Source organism: Carya illinoinensis, chromosome 8 (genome assembly GCF_018687715.1).
Source record: "Carya illinoinensis cultivar Pawnee chromosome 8, C.illinoinensisPawnee_v1, whole genome shotgun sequence".
Taxonomy (NCBI): domain Eukaryota; kingdom Viridiplantae; phylum Streptophyta; class Magnoliopsida; order Fagales; family Juglandaceae; genus Carya; species Carya illinoinensis.
The window spans coordinates 38,401,711-38,420,306 of NC_056759.1; the positions used below are offsets into that span (position 1 = coordinate 38,401,711).

At 34.8% G+C, this 18,596-nt stretch overlaps 1 protein-coding gene across 2 annotated transcripts; it reads right to left on the reverse strand.

The window, feature by feature from the left end:
- Window positions 1–522: 522 nt before the first annotated feature.
- LOC122318592 (kinesin-like protein KIN-14E) lies at window positions 523–16,726 on the reverse strand. 2 transcript variants are annotated; one of them, XM_043136107.1, is made up of 24 exons: window positions 16,638–16,726; window positions 15,431–15,688; window positions 13,830–13,902; window positions 9,411–9,542; window positions 9,089–9,327; window positions 8,527–8,854; window positions 8,219–8,318; window positions 7,950–8,131; window positions 7,604–7,719; window positions 7,298–7,400; window positions 6,660–6,812; window positions 6,414–6,560; window positions 6,131–6,331; window positions 5,014–5,178; window positions 4,840–4,944; window positions 4,556–4,696; window positions 4,270–4,464; window positions 3,965–4,091; window positions 3,649–3,851; window positions 3,338–3,520; window positions 2,973–3,068; window positions 2,609–2,806; window positions 1,528–1,799; window positions 523–1,122 (listed from the first exon to the last, which is right to left on the reverse strand). In XM_043136107.1, the coding sequence occupies exons 2-24, from the start codon at window positions 15,586–15,588 to the stop codon at window positions 930–932; spliced, it is 3,810 nt and encodes a 1,269-aa protein (XP_042992041.1). In that variant the 5' UTR covers window positions 15,589–15,688; window positions 16,638–16,726; the 3' UTR covers window positions 523–929. The 2 variants fall into 2 exon arrangements, with proteins under 2 accessions (XP_042992041.1, XP_042992040.1); XM_043136106.1 differs by lacking the exon at window positions 16,638–16,726 and adding an exon at window positions 16,320–16,476.
- Between the last annotated feature and the right edge of the window lie 1,870 nt (window positions 16,727–18,596).

The window sequence follows — 18,596 nt, forward strand, 5'->3', positions numbered from 1 at the left end:
CTCCAGTTAAAAAACTCATAACTATACTTTGACTACCTCTAATATCACAATACGTTCACCAACTTTGTCTCTTTACCACCGTGTAGCATTATACTTTGATGTCAGCAAACACAACCAAATAGCATAATTGAGTAGTCTTTATTCGCTCTAATGTTACTCAATTTTTGGTCAAATCAATTTTCCAACCATTCTTTTTTAGATCATATCAATCATGACCATAGACAACATGGAGTAACAATAATTACAACATCCACCTTAAGACATAGTCAAAGAAAAAAAAAATTGACATTAAAAATAAATTTGACTCAAAAAGTGACTAAAAATACCATCCACTAAATTTCACATTTGGTTAAATAAGCACATATGAAGCACACAATGTCTTGCATTTGGTTAACTACAAGTTGTATGAACTGTGAGGCTTTCCCACTAAGGCAACGTAGCTTTGTGTTATACAACCCTATTGGACAAGTATCTAGTGATACAATATCTCATCTTTACTCGCAACCCATGCACCAAAGGCGATTGCTTGTGTAAATGAGCTTGATCTAAGCTTGTTGACAATGTCTCCTCTTCGTGAATTGTTAAAGTTACATATTTGTGATGAATTTAATGCTTCTAAAAGTTGCTACTTACTCGTTGCGCCTACCATTTGTAGTTTGAAGTTCTTATGAATCGCAGTCGTTCTAAGATACAAATGATAAATATACATTAGGCTATACAACTTAAATCCTGCTAAACTAACTACAGCACCTCCAGCTTTAGTACATTGTTGGCGCAAGATAAACATGGATCGACAACATAATGTAACTACCAAGGTAGTCTTTCAACCTTGCCAAAGCCCTAGCTTACCTGCCCAAAACCTAGCGTGGCAACTTGCCTAAGCTATTTTTCACAAGAAAATGATTCACACAACTTGTATGATAGAAGCATTACATGGAATGACGACCATCTGTCCTGTCTTTTGTTGGCCGTTCTTCTTGAATTTCTTCAAGTTCATCACCATCCCCCATCCTACCTGCTTGCTCCTTCCAATAAGCGACCAACTTTTTCAATCGAGCTACCTCTTTTGACGAAATATTCTTGCTTGGATCATTCACAATCGATCGAACTCTAGATGCATACCTGAATAAGCAGAGGCAAGCATGATAAGAACAAACACTTGTATACCGTGAAAAGGAAAAGAACAGAATAATTAGTCAAGGCACTAGGTATGAAAATAATTCATAGCCAACAACGTCCTACATCAATATGCCACCAAGTTGGAATGAAACTACAATGCTCAGCAACTTAAAATTGCAAAATCAGCAATACGTAATGTTGAGTTTTAAAAAAGAACAGAAACATAAATTCATATTAATGGTAAGAATTCATGTTCTCATTCCATTATTGCTTATCAATGATTCAATAACAATCAAGCTTTATAACTTATGGACGTATTGCTAAGGATAAGTTAGTGAGGAGAGGAAGCAAGTCACACCAAAAGAAAATTAGAGACGTGAAGTTGTGAACAGTAGAGAGATAACATACATTAGAGAATTGTACGTCTCATCCAAGTTTGATTCAGATGGTGATACATTTACGAACATGAGTGTTTTGGCATTACCACCAAGTGAATCACTCATTAACATGGTTAGCTTGTGATTCCTGTAAGGTATGTGTTGACCACCAGAAGATAATGCACTAATAACATCAGCGAGTGCTGAAAGTGATTTATTGATGCTTTGAGCTTCCTTGAGTTGACTACCGGAAGACCCCGACTTTTTCACTCTTTCTGAACCAGCAAGATCCACAAAACTTAGCTGCAAATGAAATCATACGATGGTCACATATAACCATAAAAGACATTAGCCTGGTTTACTTTCAGAAAACTCTCATCTCATCTCATCTTAATTATTACAGATTTTTCAAATTCTCATACAAAATAAAATAAACAATTCAACTTTTGCAAATCCCGAAATAATAATAATAATATTAAAAAATAATATTTTAATAATATTTTATTCAACTTTCATTTGAACTCATCTGAACTCAACTCACTATCCAAACCGGGCCAAAGGCCTCATTTGTTTAACCAAACCTAGACTATCTCATATCATCTCATCATTACAACTTTTTCAAATCTCAAAACAAAACTAATATTAAAAAATTATATTATAACAATATTTTATTTAACTTTCAATAAAACATTTCATCTCATCTCATCTAAACTGTGTAACCAAACGAGGCAGCAACCAAGACAAGGCCTCAATCCTAATCTCTAGCATCATCACACTTAAATTTATCCTTCTTTGCATTGCAGGATAAAAAGAGCAAGACAAAATAATGTATACATTGTCCATGTCCAAAGTGCATAAACCCAAGTATGAGAAACATATTCTAAAGGAACCAGAGTTTTTCTTGGATGGCTTTATGGATTCTTGGGGGGCCATTTCTGGAGAAGTACTACAAATCTTTACATTTTTTTCGTTTGCATCATAGTGTTTGCCCTGAAGACAAAAAACCCCAACCCCCCCTCCTCCTCTCTTTCCCAACTAGGCTTCAAGCCTACATGAACTATATATCATTGTATGTTCAAACATATAAACACTATGACTGATAATGATGATACCTTTCCCCTTGCAACAGATTGAGTTTGAAGATTGGTACTTTCAATAAAAATTGAAAGTATTAGATGAGATCTTGAACTGACTTCATTCATTTGAGTTCCGGATGTATGTCGTTGCTCAGATCCTCTTCGAATAATGCTCTTCAATTCCTCAAATGTTGAAATTGATACAACGGTTACATTTTCTACAGATACCATGCCCTGACATCACAGTCTTAACATCAAGAGCAGCTTTCAAAGGGGAATACTATGATTTATATGATCAACTATAAAGAACAGCATTCATTTACCATCTAATAGATTGAAACTCTTTATAATATTTCTCAAAGAAAATATAAATTACAAGGGAAACTGGATAACATCATACCTTCAAATCTTTCTTAATATCCAATTTTAAGCGTTTAGCATTTTTTGATAATAGAAGATCTACAAGTGTGTCTTGGTATAACTCCACCATATATGCCTGCATCAATACAGATTGATGTCAATTCTACAACAATAAATACAAATCATATAGACGAACAATTATAAATATATATATATATATATATAGATGAACAACTAATTAGACACATAATCGTGCAAATGAGAAATATTGAGCAATAGCTACAACTTTATTTTGTCGAGGGTTGTAACCTTCAAGCTTGTATATAAAGTGAATTGAAGATCTATCGACCATTAAAATGATGAAATTTTCAGAAAAAATAATTCAATTTGTTACAACAATTGCACCTTCAATGAAAATGAGAATTTTTTGTCATCTCGATTTATGATTTTAAATAACTCTGCAGTAGCTCGGGGGGTAAGTCCAGGATTGCTTTCAGATCCATATACTGTAAATGTCTTTCCAGATCCAGTTTGACCATAAGCAAATATGCACACGTTATAGCCATCCACAGCAGACTGCACCAGATACTGCATTAAAACAATAAAAGCAAATGAAATTATGAATTGAAAATTACAGTACATGCACAAACACACTCACTATAGAGAAAAAATAAGATCCCATAAGTTGATAATATATTTAAATTAGTCAAACTTGCCCTTGTATCCTCAAACACATCTTCTTGAGTAGCACTGCCATCAAACACACGATCATACATATGCTGCTTGAGTTTATCATCTTTCCATGGATGTTCAACCGTAAACTCGTCTAGACTTGTAAGTAAATCTCTTTCTTTTTCCGCAATCTCTTTCTCATTAAGAGGTCTCAATCGACAAAAAACTCTGATCTTGCCTTTCATATCTGAAATGTATCCAAGAGATAATATTTTGTTATTGCAGTGATAAAGACTTTTCAAGATTACACAAACAAAGGCCAAAAAAAGCACCCCATTGAAGTAATTAGAAAATGCCAACCTTCAATGGTATTAAAATAACGCTTCCTTAAAACTTGTTCTTCCTTATAGAGCACTTCCAACTCTGCAAGTTGGGCCCCTTGCATCTTCAAAATGGCAGCAGTTTGCTCATTCTTTCTATCGATATCCTAAATGCAAGTGGAAATTAATGAGTAAGATTTACTCACTATGGGTCTTTAGGAAAATACAGAATGCAGCCATATCAACCAAACTGGAAAGACGTTTACATCAAGGCCTGAAGTTTTTTGATGCAATTGAAGTAGGTATTGAAGTTCAACGAATTACATAAGATCAGAAGTATCATACCTCTTTCATTTCTCTCAATTCCTCTAATTCCTTTAGATTATTTTGTGATGAAGCTAGATCAGCATTCCTGACTGTAAGAGTTGACTCAGCAATAGCTAATTCTTGTGTCACCCCTTCAAGCTTCTTTTCAAGTTCAAGAATTTGAAACTTCAAGGCTTTACGTTCTTGATCAAAGTTTTTCTCAAGTAAATCTATCTGCATTTCAATAATTACTATGGATACAATTCCTAACCTTGTGAAAATGATAGAGGTGTCTAAAACCAAATTCAAGTATTAACAGTGCTACCTCATCAGCTTTCTTCTTTTCAAGTTCAGACATCCTTTGTTCCAGTGATAATCTTTCACTAACCAGCTTCTTCATAATGTCTTCAGCTGCATGAAACTCCTCATTACGAAGATTTAACTCATCTTGGAGTTTTTGTAACAACTGTGTTAAAGTGTTCAAAATACAAAAGTTATTCGTCCATCACATAAAAACCCATTATTGTTGAAAGAGATTATTATAATCATATGAATTAATTAACAGATATATTCCTATTGACACCAAGAATTCATTTCCGCAAAATTTACCTGGGTATCAGCTCCAGTCATATCTTTTTTGGTATTGTTCTCTATCATAAGATTCCCCAACTTGGCCAACCTCGATTCCAGGCTCCTTTTCTCCAGCAGTGCAGCCTAATAGATTTCAAAATTAATGCAAGCTCAAATAAATAATGCCAATTCCACAATGTTGATCATACTAACCTGAAGAGCCTTATCCTTTTCATCACACCATGATCTAAGTCTGTCACGATCGCATGTAACTTTTGCAAGGTTTTGTTTCTCAGATCTCAAGGAGTCTTTCATTTCCTCTAGTTCTTCTTGCATTTTCACATCTTGCTTTTGTTTTTCACGCAGTTCTTGTAAAAACTAAAATAACAAGCTTAACTTCAATACCAGATGTAATTCCATGAGGGAGATACATCAAAACTTCTATAATAGTATATAAGCAAAAGAAGATTTCTTCTACTACACATGAACCAGCTCTTACCATCAACTGAAGCCCCACTTACATGAGGACCTAGATGATTTTTAGAAGGCCATTAATAGTGTACAATTAGGAAGCTTAGATAGCTTGAAAGAAATGACCCTCATGTTCCAAACCTAGGATCAACTTTGCAATATGAGTATCCAGTACATTTCTCAGTCTTTGGAAGAGTGGAAGGATCCAAACAATCATGAAAGATTTAGCGGATGCTTGGGGAATGAGATGAGGATTCTATGAAATAGTAGTAAAACAGTTTAAGTTAAGATATTTTATTGGATTTTGGGAAAGGAGAGAAAAAATTGAATAGAAATATTATAAAGATTAAATATTGTTAGGATATAATTTTTTAATATTATTTTTGTTTTGAAATTTGGAAAAATTATATTATTTTTTGTATTTTGTTTGGAAGTTTGGGAAAGTCGTAATGATCTATGAAAAGGTTGAAGATTTGAAATTGAAGTGTCTGTATTTGAGTGATGTTTGGGAAAAAAATTATGAGAAATTATGAGATGAGATGAGTTTCCCAAACAAGCCCCAGTGTTTGTGATTACCTCACCTGAGGTTGCTTTAGGCTAAATTTAGTCAGTGAAGCTTTACCTATAAGCTCAACCATGGGACCTTGGTGGTGCTTTAATTGAGCAAGTATGTAAATTTCACTAGATTGACAGGTTTATTCGTATCTATGTAAAACCAACGCAGCCACTGCAGGTCCACTTATAACACACCCCCCCCCCCCAAAAAAAAAAAAAAAAAAAAAAAGAAGAGAGGTTTGGAATAAGTTGTTCACTACCAAGTTTTCCAATTCCAATCTGTTAGAATTGCAACAAGTCTTACTTGATCAGCCTGGGTTTGAGATTCTTCAAGAGCTTTAGACAAATCCTGAACACGTTTCTCATACACTTCCATGCTAGGAGGCCTAAAATTGTTAGTAAGGTCTCCATTTATTGAACTGCCAGCACTGGACCGAGCCTTAGAGTAACGACGCAACATGACATCATTTATATGTGTCTGAAGAGCAACACAAATTTCTTCTCCCTACAATAAAGGAGAAATAACTACTTAGGCATGAATTCATGAAATAGTTCAGAGGTTAAATAAATTAGAGAGGTGATCAAACCTGCTTGGTATCAAATTGAAATATGTGAAGCACACCAGCAACTCTCATCTTAAAGAAGACAGCAGTGTTGCTACTACCAAATTGCATTATGTCTCGCAATTCAGCTGAATGTAGATACTCCTTTGGAACTGGACGGAAAAAATGAACCTACCGGGAAATGAGAAAACGAATAAATGTAGGGCAATTGGCTTATCAAAGTATGGAAAGAAATTATGTACTTCGTGAAAATATAATTTGAAGTCTTACCCCCCTCTTGTTAATGCCCAAAATTATCCGTCCTGGCAGGAGTCCAATAGGATCATCAATCTTGCGAACACTAAAGAAAACTGAATTCCCATAAGGAAGTGATCTCAATATCCGCAGAAACTGTTGTCTTGCATCATCTTTTGTCAAATGTTCCTAGCAAAAAACAAATCAGATTTTATTTTTCAACTTTTTCCCATCAGTTAAACATGTAGTGATGTCCTAAGTAAAGATTGGCCTATAAGTGGAAGACAGATAACCATGCATGCATGAGAAAACGGTTAGACAACCAAAATAGGGGGAAAAGCTTAGTAGGCCACAAATAGTCATCTTTTCAATAAGTGAAAATATTGTCAATTTAGTTTAAAACAGCAGATGATACACTGAGGGAAGCAAACAAGATAAGTTTAAGTACAATTGTCATAGAAAAACAGTTTAGAGGTCTAAAGAGCTAAAAGAACATCATCAGAAAATATTTTTTTTAGTATATTATAAGAAACTTATACATGAGAGTTGAAAGTGTTCTATAGTTAAATTAAAATGAATTCTAGGAAAAAAATACAAATGGACTTAGAACACTAATCTCCTTTGCCGCCAGTTAGTTGTGGATGCACAAGGAACTTCAAAATTCTAGTTCTTACCATAGAACAATAACGAGAAAGAATATCTAATTCCCATTCCCGCTTTGCTCGTGTTATTGCAATTTGTCTAGGTAGGAATCGTTCCAAAAGTGAATTCCAATCACTGAAAATTAGAATTAAAAATTGTTAGGTTATTAAACAATTGGATGTCTGAATATAATTAAAATAAAACAAAAAGGAACTCCCCTATGTTTCCAATCAACGAGAAGATGAAAGCAAGTAGAATACCTTCAAATTAACATGTGACACGAAAAAAAAAAAGAGGCATGAATACGATGAAGTAAGCCAAAGTAACAAAACACTCACACGCATGATTCAGGTCTATCAACAAATCCAATCTCGACCAAGATCTGCAATGCAGACAACTGGGCAGCATCATCCCTTCCAACAGGATAATTGCCTAATATATAATCATGTTGCAACTGTAACAATACAACTAGGTATCAAAAAACACTATAACTGGGTATCAACAAAAACAAAGGAGATAAAAGGTTAACAAGGAAACTGCTAGGTAGGTACTTCAGAGATGCCTCCATCTATGAAAGAATCACTTTCTGCTCACAAGAGAAAGAAATACTTCCACAGTTGAGAAAGCAAAGCTGTAATACTTTGAAATGAGCATCACTAGTTTTTTAAATAAGAAGTTACATACTTGAACGTAGGACAACTGCAGAAACATGGGATCTGTTATAGCTTCATCTGACTCACGAAATAGCTTTTTTTTTAACGTTAGTTTGCAGTGCAAAATTTCTCCCTTACTTCGATCCTTCGATGCCTTGAATTCCGCCAGCAGATCCCCAATATATTTGTTATCATCTAACCCAATATACTCCTCTGTGTGACAAAAAATGTCCTGCATAGATTACTATTTCCATACATCTTACTTAAGGAAACAATCAGGAAGCAGGTAGAATAAGATACCATTTCCAGGCTCAGGTGATTTAGAACCAGTAACAACTTTACGGCATTCAAACAGACTAAAGCTAGAGTATGCTGACAATTTAATTATTCCTGCAAGCTCCTGAAATGGATATAAATGAGTTCAGTTGATACAAAGTGCTTCAGATCTTAATGAAGATTTAAAATAATGCATCTTTGAAGGCTTCAAAATAAAACTCTTTTATTAGTAGATATGCAGATCGATAAATATGTTCAAACACACGGAAAACTAGAGAAGGCTAAAAAAAGCATATTAAATAAAAACACAAAGTACTTAAAAAAAAAAACACCTCAACAGCATCAGCCACTGTGGTTGCCATGTCATAAGTGATTTCTTCAAAAGTTTCATCTAAGAAAAATACTATAGTCGTGAGTTTTCGACCGGTTAAGAGAGCCTCAATCTCCTCACGCCCTGGTATTGTATGCCTGGGACCAGCCTTCACCGCATGCTTCAGAGCATTTAGTGTATTTAATGCAAGCCCACGAACCTCAGAATCCACACTCATGCCATGGGCTACATTATGGACATACTCTGATAGGTATCCACCAATGTCCTTACTAGGAGGCATAGAGGATGCACATAAATACATCAACTCCCATGCTTTTACCAAGTAATGCCTGTAATAATAAGATCAGGTATGATAACGGTATTAAGAGTAGGAATCATAGCAGTTCCGATATGAAAGGCCAGTCATAACTTGGAGACTTTGCTTCAGAAAAGGTGGAACAGAGGAGATACTGTACTGTTATGAATGTGGAGATGTGGACATTTTGCTTATGTCACAATGCTAAAGACTACAGGCCCAAATGATACTGATTTATAAAATATAAGGTATCACATGAGAGGAATACCTATCAGGACAATTTCTTGTTTGTTTTGAAATCTGAATGAGAAGTTCATCTCGCAGCTCTGAACGCTTCAAAGTATGCTTGTATAATTTTCCAACAAGCTCAATCCGTTCGTCTATGTTTGCCAGAGTAACTCGATCAGATGAATCAATACCCATGTACTTCAAAATTATTTGGAACAGTTTTGTTGCTCTGCTTACTAGGTCACTGTTAATTTTAAGAAGCGAAGTTGGTATAGGATCCTGTAAAAAAATAGTTTGTTTATATCTTCAATGATAAAACAGACTGTGGTGTCATTAGACACAGCATGCCATATTGCCATCACCTTTTGGAAACAGAGCATATCTTCAAACGTGTATCTTTCCCGAACTTGAGAGCCTACAGATCTTTTCGAAAAAAAACCACGTTTTCCGGCAGACTGAATCTGTTTCTGCATCAACCTTAGAAAGCCTTCCACCTATGAAGAGCAAATGACAAAGGAGCATTACTACCAACTTGCATAGAACAAAAGCAAGGAAAGCTATGCTTAATATGGATTGAAGTTATTCGCTTACAATGAGAGGAAATATTTTTTTTTTACATGGAGGCTGATTTTATCAATATGAAATGCTCAGTACACAAGAAGAATACAATATATCTACCTAACTAACGAAAAGTAAAAGGCAATAAAAATTATTGGGAACTATAGATAGAAAAAGTTGCACTATTTTGGATCACAATCTATTATTAAGGGTATTAATAAAGGATGACTTGAATGGACCTTCCCAGTGTATGGTCCCAATTATGACCTTGCGAGAAGGCTTTTTTGGCATGGGGGGCGAGTTCAAATTTCATCTGGAGGTGGATTAAGGATTAGTAACTTGATGAAGTTCAACCAGCTCTTTTGGATACATGGTTGTGGCGGTACCAAAAAGAAAGGGGGGCCCATGGAAGACAATTATAGATTCGAAGTTCAAGGAAGCTTGGGAAGAAAGGTGCTTGAATGAGGTACGCGAACCATACGGTGCATTTGTGGAAACACATTAGAAAAAGGATGAGAGATTTTTGAGATGGGTGACAGTTCTCGAGTCAGGTTTTGGCATCACACATGGTGCAATGAACAAAGCCTAAAAGACACATTCCTTGCCATCTTCAAGCTTGTATGGGTGAAGGATGCCTCGGTAGCTGATCTCTTAGTCTTCTCTAGTGGCTCCCCTCAATGCAATGTAGATTTCATTCGGGATAGCACAAGATTGGGAGTTGGAGGTTATCACCGAGTTCTTTGCTTTATTGTATTCCGTAAGAGTGACTGAAGGAACCATAGACAAGATCAACTAGAGCCCCACCTAGAAAGGTAGATGCACAATCAGATGTTTCTACGAATTTCTAACTAGTCACGAAATGAACACTTTTCCTTGGAGGAATACATGGAAGACGAAAGCTCCTTTGAAAGCAACATTTTTCGTTCGGACAGCCTCCTTAGGCAAGATTCTTACTATAGACAACTTGAGGAAACATCTTGTAATGGTGTTGGATATGTAAGAAGAATGGGAAATCAATAGATCACCTGATTCTACATTGTTTTTTTTTTTATAAGTAATATTAAATTTTATTGATGTAAAGAAGGCGTAAGCCAGGTACACTGGGAGTATACATGTGAATACACCGCTTTAAGAGCTAGAAAAAGTTACAAGGAAATCATGGAAGCTGAGGCCATAGAACTCTAAAGCCATGGCCCACAAAAATAAAGTCTTCCATATGAAACCCCTAAATTCTTCTATAGATCTTTCCTAGTCCTCAAAAAGCCTGTTGTTTCATTCACTCCAGATGCACCATAAGATACAAATGGGGGCCATTTTCCATAGTGCTAAAATCTATGCTGTCCTTGAAATCCCTCTCCAACTTGCCAATAATTCAGCTACCCTTCCCAGTATTGTCCATGCTAACCCCATCCTACTAAAGAAATGATTCCAAGTGTCCCTAGCAAAATCACAATGTAGGAGAAGATGATCTACTGTTTCCCCACTCTTTTTGCACATACAGCACCAATCCATTATTATAAGACCGCATATTCTTAAATTATCAAGGGTTAGGATCTTCCCGAGGGCTGCTGTCCAGACAAAGAATGCCGCCTTAGGAGGTTCTTGATTCCTCCATATGCTCTTCCACAGAAAGTTAGGCAAAGGTGGGGCTGCAAGAGTCTCATAATAAGAACCTACCGAGAATTTTCATTTCCGAGATGGACACCAAACCAGCTTATCTTCAATTAAAGCATTAGGTGAGATGTTATGAAGTAGGTTAAAAAACTCCACCAGCATGCTCACTTCCCAGCCATGAGCCTCCCTAGTGAGATTTATGTTCCACACTTGAGCATCATGTGTAGTACCCCACAAGTCTACCACATTCGCATCTTTTTCCCTTGCAATGCTGAAAATAGCAAGGTAAGCTGCCTTAAGAGCTGTATCACCCACCCATACATCATTCCAAAAGCTGATTCTCTGGCCATTCTCCATACCTAGCCTAGTGTTGCTAGAGAATACCCCCCAACCTTTTCTTATATGCTTCCATAACCCCACACCATGTTTCTACATTATGAGGTGGCCAGGACAATGTGGGATGATTTTTTTTTTCTTTTGTAGGAATAAGAATATCATTGGTCATGCCTCGTAGGCTGGTGGGCTTTCTAGCAAGTTGGAGAGGCCTCCAAGGCAATCCTCAAGTGGTAGCAATCTAAAAGGTGTCCCCTATATGTATGTGTTGGTGCATTTGGCATGAGAGAAATGATAGAAGCTTCAAGGATCGCGAGAGGACAATGAATGAGCTTAAAGTTTTCTTTTTTAAAACCTTGTTCTTATGGACGGGGGATTTTAATAAGCTAAATGTCCATGATATTTTCAGTTGTAAACTCCAATTTGGTACTTCTCATGTATACATCTTGCATACTTGGGCTATGCCTTCTTTTCTTATGAATAAAACTTCTTTATTGCCTATAAAAAATATATATATCTTGGAACGTAAACTAAAAGCTTTGAAAGCTGATTTATGAGTTTGGAATGAGTGATTGGTAATATAGGAAAGATTTAAAGAGCAATGATGTGACTAAAGAAATAGATCCTTGAATGATGAAAAGAAATTAAGGAAGACATCACTTGGAAAGGACAACACCTGTGGAGAAAATATGATAGAGACAATAATCAAGGGAATTCAGCTTCAAGAGGGCAATAAATGTGTGAAGTCTTTCATCAGGTGGTTAATTCACATAGAAGGAATAATTCCATTGACTACTTAGTTTTTTATGGTAAAGCTTCTTATGATCTTTCAAGGTTAGTAATCACATTGTGGAGTTTTATTAGAACTAGTACATGAAAAAATCCACTTGAAGGCTGAAGTTGGATGGATGTTCATTTACTTTCCTGGAGGAGACTAAGGCTCAATGGTTAGAAAGATTCTTTGAGGAGAGAGAAATGTGGCAAGTGGTGAGAGCCCTTATGGTGGGTGCCAAGGCATCAAATTTATCCCTTGGCCCTTTTTGAAGGATATTGTGAAGGAAGATGTTATAAATATGCTCCATAAGTTTTATTATAAAGGAATATTCGAGAAGAGCATCAATGCTATATTCATTGATTTAACCCCAAATAACCCTAGAGTAGCTGATATTAAGGATCATTGCCTGGCCAAAGTTCTAGCAATTAGAATGAAATCAGTGTTGTCAAAGATCATTACCAATTTGCTAAATGCTTTTGTTAATGGAGGAGAAATTCTTGATTTGGTTCTTATTGCCAATTAATGCATCATTACTAGATTGAGATCATAAGAGGCGAGAGTGTCATGTAAGTTGGACATTGATAAGGCTTAGGCCTGGTTTGGTTACACGGTTCAAACCATTTCATCTCATATCATATAATCATTACAACTTTCCCAAATTCTCACACAAAATATAATAAACAATTCAACTTTTTTGAATTTCAGAACAAAAATAATATTAAAAAATTATATTCTAATAATATTTTATTCAAATTTCAACTTTTATCTCATCTCATCTATGTAACCAAACGAGGCCTTATAATTATGCAAATTGAGAATTTTTAATCTACTAGATTTTTGGGGGGCAATGATGTGGTTGGTTCGCACAGTGCATCTCTTCCGTACGATTTTCAATAATGTTGAAAGTAGTATGTGGGGTTTATGATAAGGGAATCTCTTATCCACCTTTCTATTTGTTATTGTTATGGAGGCTTTGGAGAATGCTGATTTTTATTGCGGTGCAGTGAGGTTTTTACAGGCATCTTTAGAAGGTTCACTGAAGAGGATAGGGCCTTCATTCTAGCAAGTCGTTGAGAGATTAAAAAGCCGATATCATTTACCTTCAGGAAGCTGAGTTGAAACAAATGTCCTATGGTATTGCTCACACTCTATAGAGCGACTATCATGTAGATTAGTGTTGTTCAAGAGGAACCTGGGGTGGTATTTTGTTAATGTGGGATAGTAGGTTGGTTGAAATGAAAGATATATGAGTGGGTGGTTTTACTGTTACATCCTCTTTTATGAACGTAGAAAGAAAATTTGAATTGGTTGCAAATAGTTTTCTAATTTGAACTGGAAAAAAAAAAATTCCAACTATATATAGCATATAATTTTTTTAATGAAAGCAAGTCAAGCGTTGCATTTTTTTAAGAAAATATGATTTCAAGAAAATTCAATAAAATTTTTTTCCTTTTTTGCGTAGATCATATCACATGAATAGCTGTAAGACATATCTTCCCACCTGGAATCTACTAATCAAGGGAATAGCACCAGCAAGTTCTTCTGGAATTGCCATCGAGAGGGTTGCTGGTGTACTGCAAGAAACAAGAATATAGGTTTACTAGAGTTAATAACCAAACAAAGCACATAAGCCCCCCCCCCCCCCCCCCAAAAAAAAAAACAAAAAAAAAAGTTTGTTTTAACCAATTAAGGAATCCAACAATCATAAGGTAGACAATGGGAGATATGAAACCGTGACCTGCCCTCATCATAGTAGAAAGGAACCCACTTTGAAAGGGCAGGTGGTGGCTGGACAAATTTTTACCTAAGCAAATTGCATTTAACATGACCTTTGTGAAGAAGTGAGTTAATGAAGATAAAAGCAAAAATGACCATTGAGAATAGGACATCAATACCAACTTCAACACAAAAGTACAACAAGCTAACATAATAATGTGTGTATAGCATACAGGCAAAGAAGGGGTGTGCTGAAAATAAAGTTCCCACCAGGAGCTTGAAGGCGGTTTTGATATCCATGGTAGAGCTATAAATAAACAAGACTACTCGGAAAGCTCAGCAAAACCTGAGTTCAACTCAATTCGTTTATCAAATGAGTAGTTTAGTTCTTGAATACAAAATTAGGATTGATTATTCTCTTTTGATTAGTACAAAATTATGATTGATTATTAAAAGATTCAATTCATATAAAACTCGACTCCACTTATAAGCTTGTAGAAACTCGAATGATTTCAAATTTATTATCTTATATATTTTTTTTGATAGGTAATAAGAGATTTTATTCCAAGTAAATAGGCATATCCGAAGTACATAGGAGCAACGTGACTGTTGGACTGGAAATTTATTATCTTATATATTGTTGATAACATCATAACGAGAATGTCTCAAGTACTTAAAAGATATATTGAAGTCATGCTTCTAAAATGACATGGATTGTTTAAATAATTAGGAATATAATCATTCATATATGTATGTATAAACTAAATACAGATATTTACAAAAGTTTAATTATTTTTCACTAAAGTTTGCAGATAATAAGATATAATATAAATAATCTATTTTATAAAAATTAAGTAGCCTATGATTAAGCTCGAACTAGCTTGAATTTTTTTTTTTTTTTTTTATAATTAATAAGAGATTGTAGTACCAAGAATAGGTGAGCTGTTTATGAACTAGCTTGAAAATAAGTAAGTTGTTTATGAACTAGCTTGAAAATAAGTGAGTTGTTTATGAACATAAAATGAAACTCGTTGGCAAGCTCAACCCACTACTCACCCGAACTAGACCTGTTTATACTCCTATCTGTGGAACTAATTCCAAAACAATCAATGAAGAGTTTTGGCAGGCTAATTAGGATAAATTGTTCACAAGTTCCAAATAAATATTAAAATTAAAATGAAAAAAATTTCTGATTCTCCAGCACAATTTCTTTACAACCGGCAGCACTACCACATACCTTGAGCAATTGAGTAAGTATTTTTTAACAGTAGAGGAGAAAAATCATAATGAATAGTACCAGAAGATATGACTCTCACCTTACTTGTGAATGAATAGAAACCACAGAATTAGTCATAAAATAGCTCGAGAGGAATTCATGACACTTACAGTGGTGCAAAATTAGAGCCATCACTGTCATAGTCATCGCCATTTGAGACGGCAGTAGAGCTGTGCAGAGGAGTATCCTCATTCCCATTGCTAGAGCTAAAGGAAGACCTGCTGGTTCCCGCACTTTGGGCCGTAGATGGCTGCATATCAATGGTCATTGCGCTAAAATTAACTGATAAACTTAGGAACCTTCAGATGAACAGTTTAGCTCCTTGGAACACCTTTGAGTCCTCCATTCTGTCATGAATCTGAAAAAGGCTAAATATAGAAAAGATCAAAAGCATAAGGTATTAGCTCCACTGATTGGTAACATCGTCTTGCTCAAGATAAGCAGCATTCTACCGAATTATGTACACAAAGGAAAAGGTAAAGCTACGTGAAAATATTATTGGTATCAAAGCAATGTCTGTAAAAAAGATCAAAAAAACGAGAGTAAAGATAACTCAAAGAAAGACAGATATGGGTGAACTAAGAGGAACTTCAGCAAAAAAACCATAAAATTCCATCATCTGAGACATAGTTTTGGAAATATCTACCTTAAATTTAGCCTACAAGAAAGAAGGACAAAAAAGCACATCCAGATTTAAAACAAAGTTTAGTGTTCAAACAGAGGAAAAGAATCCCGAAAGGAGAAAAAAATGGTGTGACTAATGCCCAAAATCAGATGCCAAACACTGAAGTGGAGATTGCGGATCCAAACGCACACATGGATGCACCTTCTACAACAGAGAACGCCATGTTAAAGTGAAAACTAAACATTTCTAGGCTTAAAAATAATTTAAAAAAAAAAAAAAAAAACTTGTGCTTTCATAGAGGTGATGATACATTGAATCGCGCAAACAAATACATCTCAGAGATCTGAGATCTGAGCTTAAAAAGAGAGAATCACCAGTTCATCCTGTAGAGGCCAAAATGGGAGAGCCGGAGGATGAGAGAGAGAGAGAGAGAGAGAGAGAAGTGGGAGTCACGGGAGTACTATAATGGCAACAGAAGAGAGTAGTTTTATGATAATTTTTTTTATCTTTTGGTTCCTAATCGTACGTTCAATGGAAGCGTCATTTTATTTCTCTTGACAAAAATATGTAACTGCCGGCCATGCCGGCTCCTGCCCCGTAGAAGACTTCCACGTGGCGGAAGTTTTCAAATAGACGGAAGGAGAGGGAAGACGGAGAAGGAGAATGAGAACGAGAGGGGCAAAGAAACTTACCACCAACGATGCCGTGGCGGTGATGGGTGGCGTGCTACGTTTGAGGTGAAGGGCGAGGTGCAGAAAGAGAGAAAAATGAGAGCACTCTCATGATTTGTTTATATTGTTTTCTATTTATATATTATCAAAATTTACTTTTTGATTTTAGTTTTTACAATATACTATTTATAAGTTTATATTTTTTTCTTCATATTATTTAGATCCCGTTTGGAAAAAATATATTATATTTTATTTTATTATTATAATTTTTTTAAATGTTTACATAAATATAATAATTAATTTTATTTTTTAAATATCAAAATAATAATAATATTAAAAAATAATATTTTAAAAATATTTTATTTAACTTTTAATTTTTATTCCAAATCATCTCAACTCAATTCATCGTCCAAACGGCATCTTAAACAGATTTTTTGGTCATTTTCATATATTTCTTATAATTATTAATAAATTTACAATATCTTATATCTTTTTATATTTGTAATATAATTTTATATACCACGTGATATAATTTTGTCTATACACACAAAATAAAAATTAAAAATAAAACAAAGTATGAAAAAGTACAATCATATCATGAAAATATTTCCAAAATATTTATGGGAGAAAATGAAATAAATATGTTTTAGATAATGAATAATAAAAAAAATTTACTTAGATTGTAAAAACCAAAGTCAAAGAAAATGAATAAAGAAATGAAATATAAATAATAAACAATTATTTGAAGGATGAACTGTAGCTGCTACATGTAGCAGGTAGGTTTCCTTACGACGTTTGAAAAATACTTTACATATTTAGATTTTGAAAAATGATATTTGCAGTCGTGGTTGTGTAAGCGGCGTGCAGTCACTTTAAAAAAAATGAATTAATATAGGACCCATATAAAAAAAAAAAACTAACTTTTTAATCGTGGACTTCACTCTTTTTCAAAGCGATTGCACGGCGTTTACAATTTCACAACTGTATATAACATTACTCTTAGATTTTATATATCCATAGAGATTGCTATGTGAGAGAGAGAGAGAGAGGAAATTTAAGGGCCCATTTGGGAACATGGTTGTCCTCAATTATTTTTAAACATTCTTAAATTTTTTTTCAAGCATCACGTTAATATAAAATATTTTTTAATTTTTAATTTTCAATTTTTTTATCCAATATAGTATTGTAAATCAGTCCAGTCCATTTCGAATAGGTGATGGACCAAAATTTTCGGTCCATCATTTTTTTAAGTCAGACCTAATTATTCTGTTATTTTGTTTCATTTTTTTGCAAATTAATTAATAAAAAATTATTAAAATTATTAAAATTAAAATTAAGTGAATTATTAATGTGGATTATGTAATAAATTCATTAAAAGAAATATTTAACTATAATTCTATTTATAATGTTGATAGTTACTACTTACTAACTTTTTTTTTTTTATGAAAATATGCTTCATTGCATTCATTCATAAACGAAGTTACAACTGTGACTTATCAATACAGGATAACCAGACTATAAGTCAACTAACGCAACTGCTCAGGAGCTTCCCCGCCAACAAATTTCTTTGTGATGGACATTGTCTAAACTTCTACACCTTCTCTCCTGACAGCAGTCAACAGAGAAGGCGCTCTGTCAAACCAGAGCTAAAACAACCTTTCTTCCGAAAAAGAGAGGTACACCACGCTCCATCCTCTCCAAGAGGAGGAGTACAACCACACTCTCTCCTCCCAAGGAGGAAGAGTACTAACACCTACCTTGTTCCAAAAGAGGAGTAGGACAAACACCCAATTTTCTTCAAAAGAGGAGTGGGACACTAGTCTTTTTTATTATTTAATAAAACTAAAACAGACTAACAACAAATACAAAAAACTGATAATGGGCTGTAAGACAAAAGAGCCCAGCCCGAACTAAAGGCCAGCATGGGGGCCCAACCCGTTAGGGTTTTATCTCAACACTATGCCGCCGCCGCCGCCCAAC

Excerpts from the sequence above, each read along its gene's own strand:
- LOC122318592 (XM_043136107.1), bottom strand. The coding sequence starts at position 15,588 with ATGACCATTGATATGCAGCCATCTACGGCCCAAAGTGCGGGAACCAGC. Across the intron at positions 2,807-2,972 it reads ATATTAAGAAAGATTTGAAG|GGCATGGTATCTGTAGAAAA; the intron begins GTATGATGTTAT and ends CTGTGATGTCAG. Across the intron at positions 1,123-1,527 it reads GAGACGTACAATTCTCTAAT|GTATGCATCTAGAGTTCGAT; the intron begins GTATGTTATCTC and ends CTGCTTATTCAG.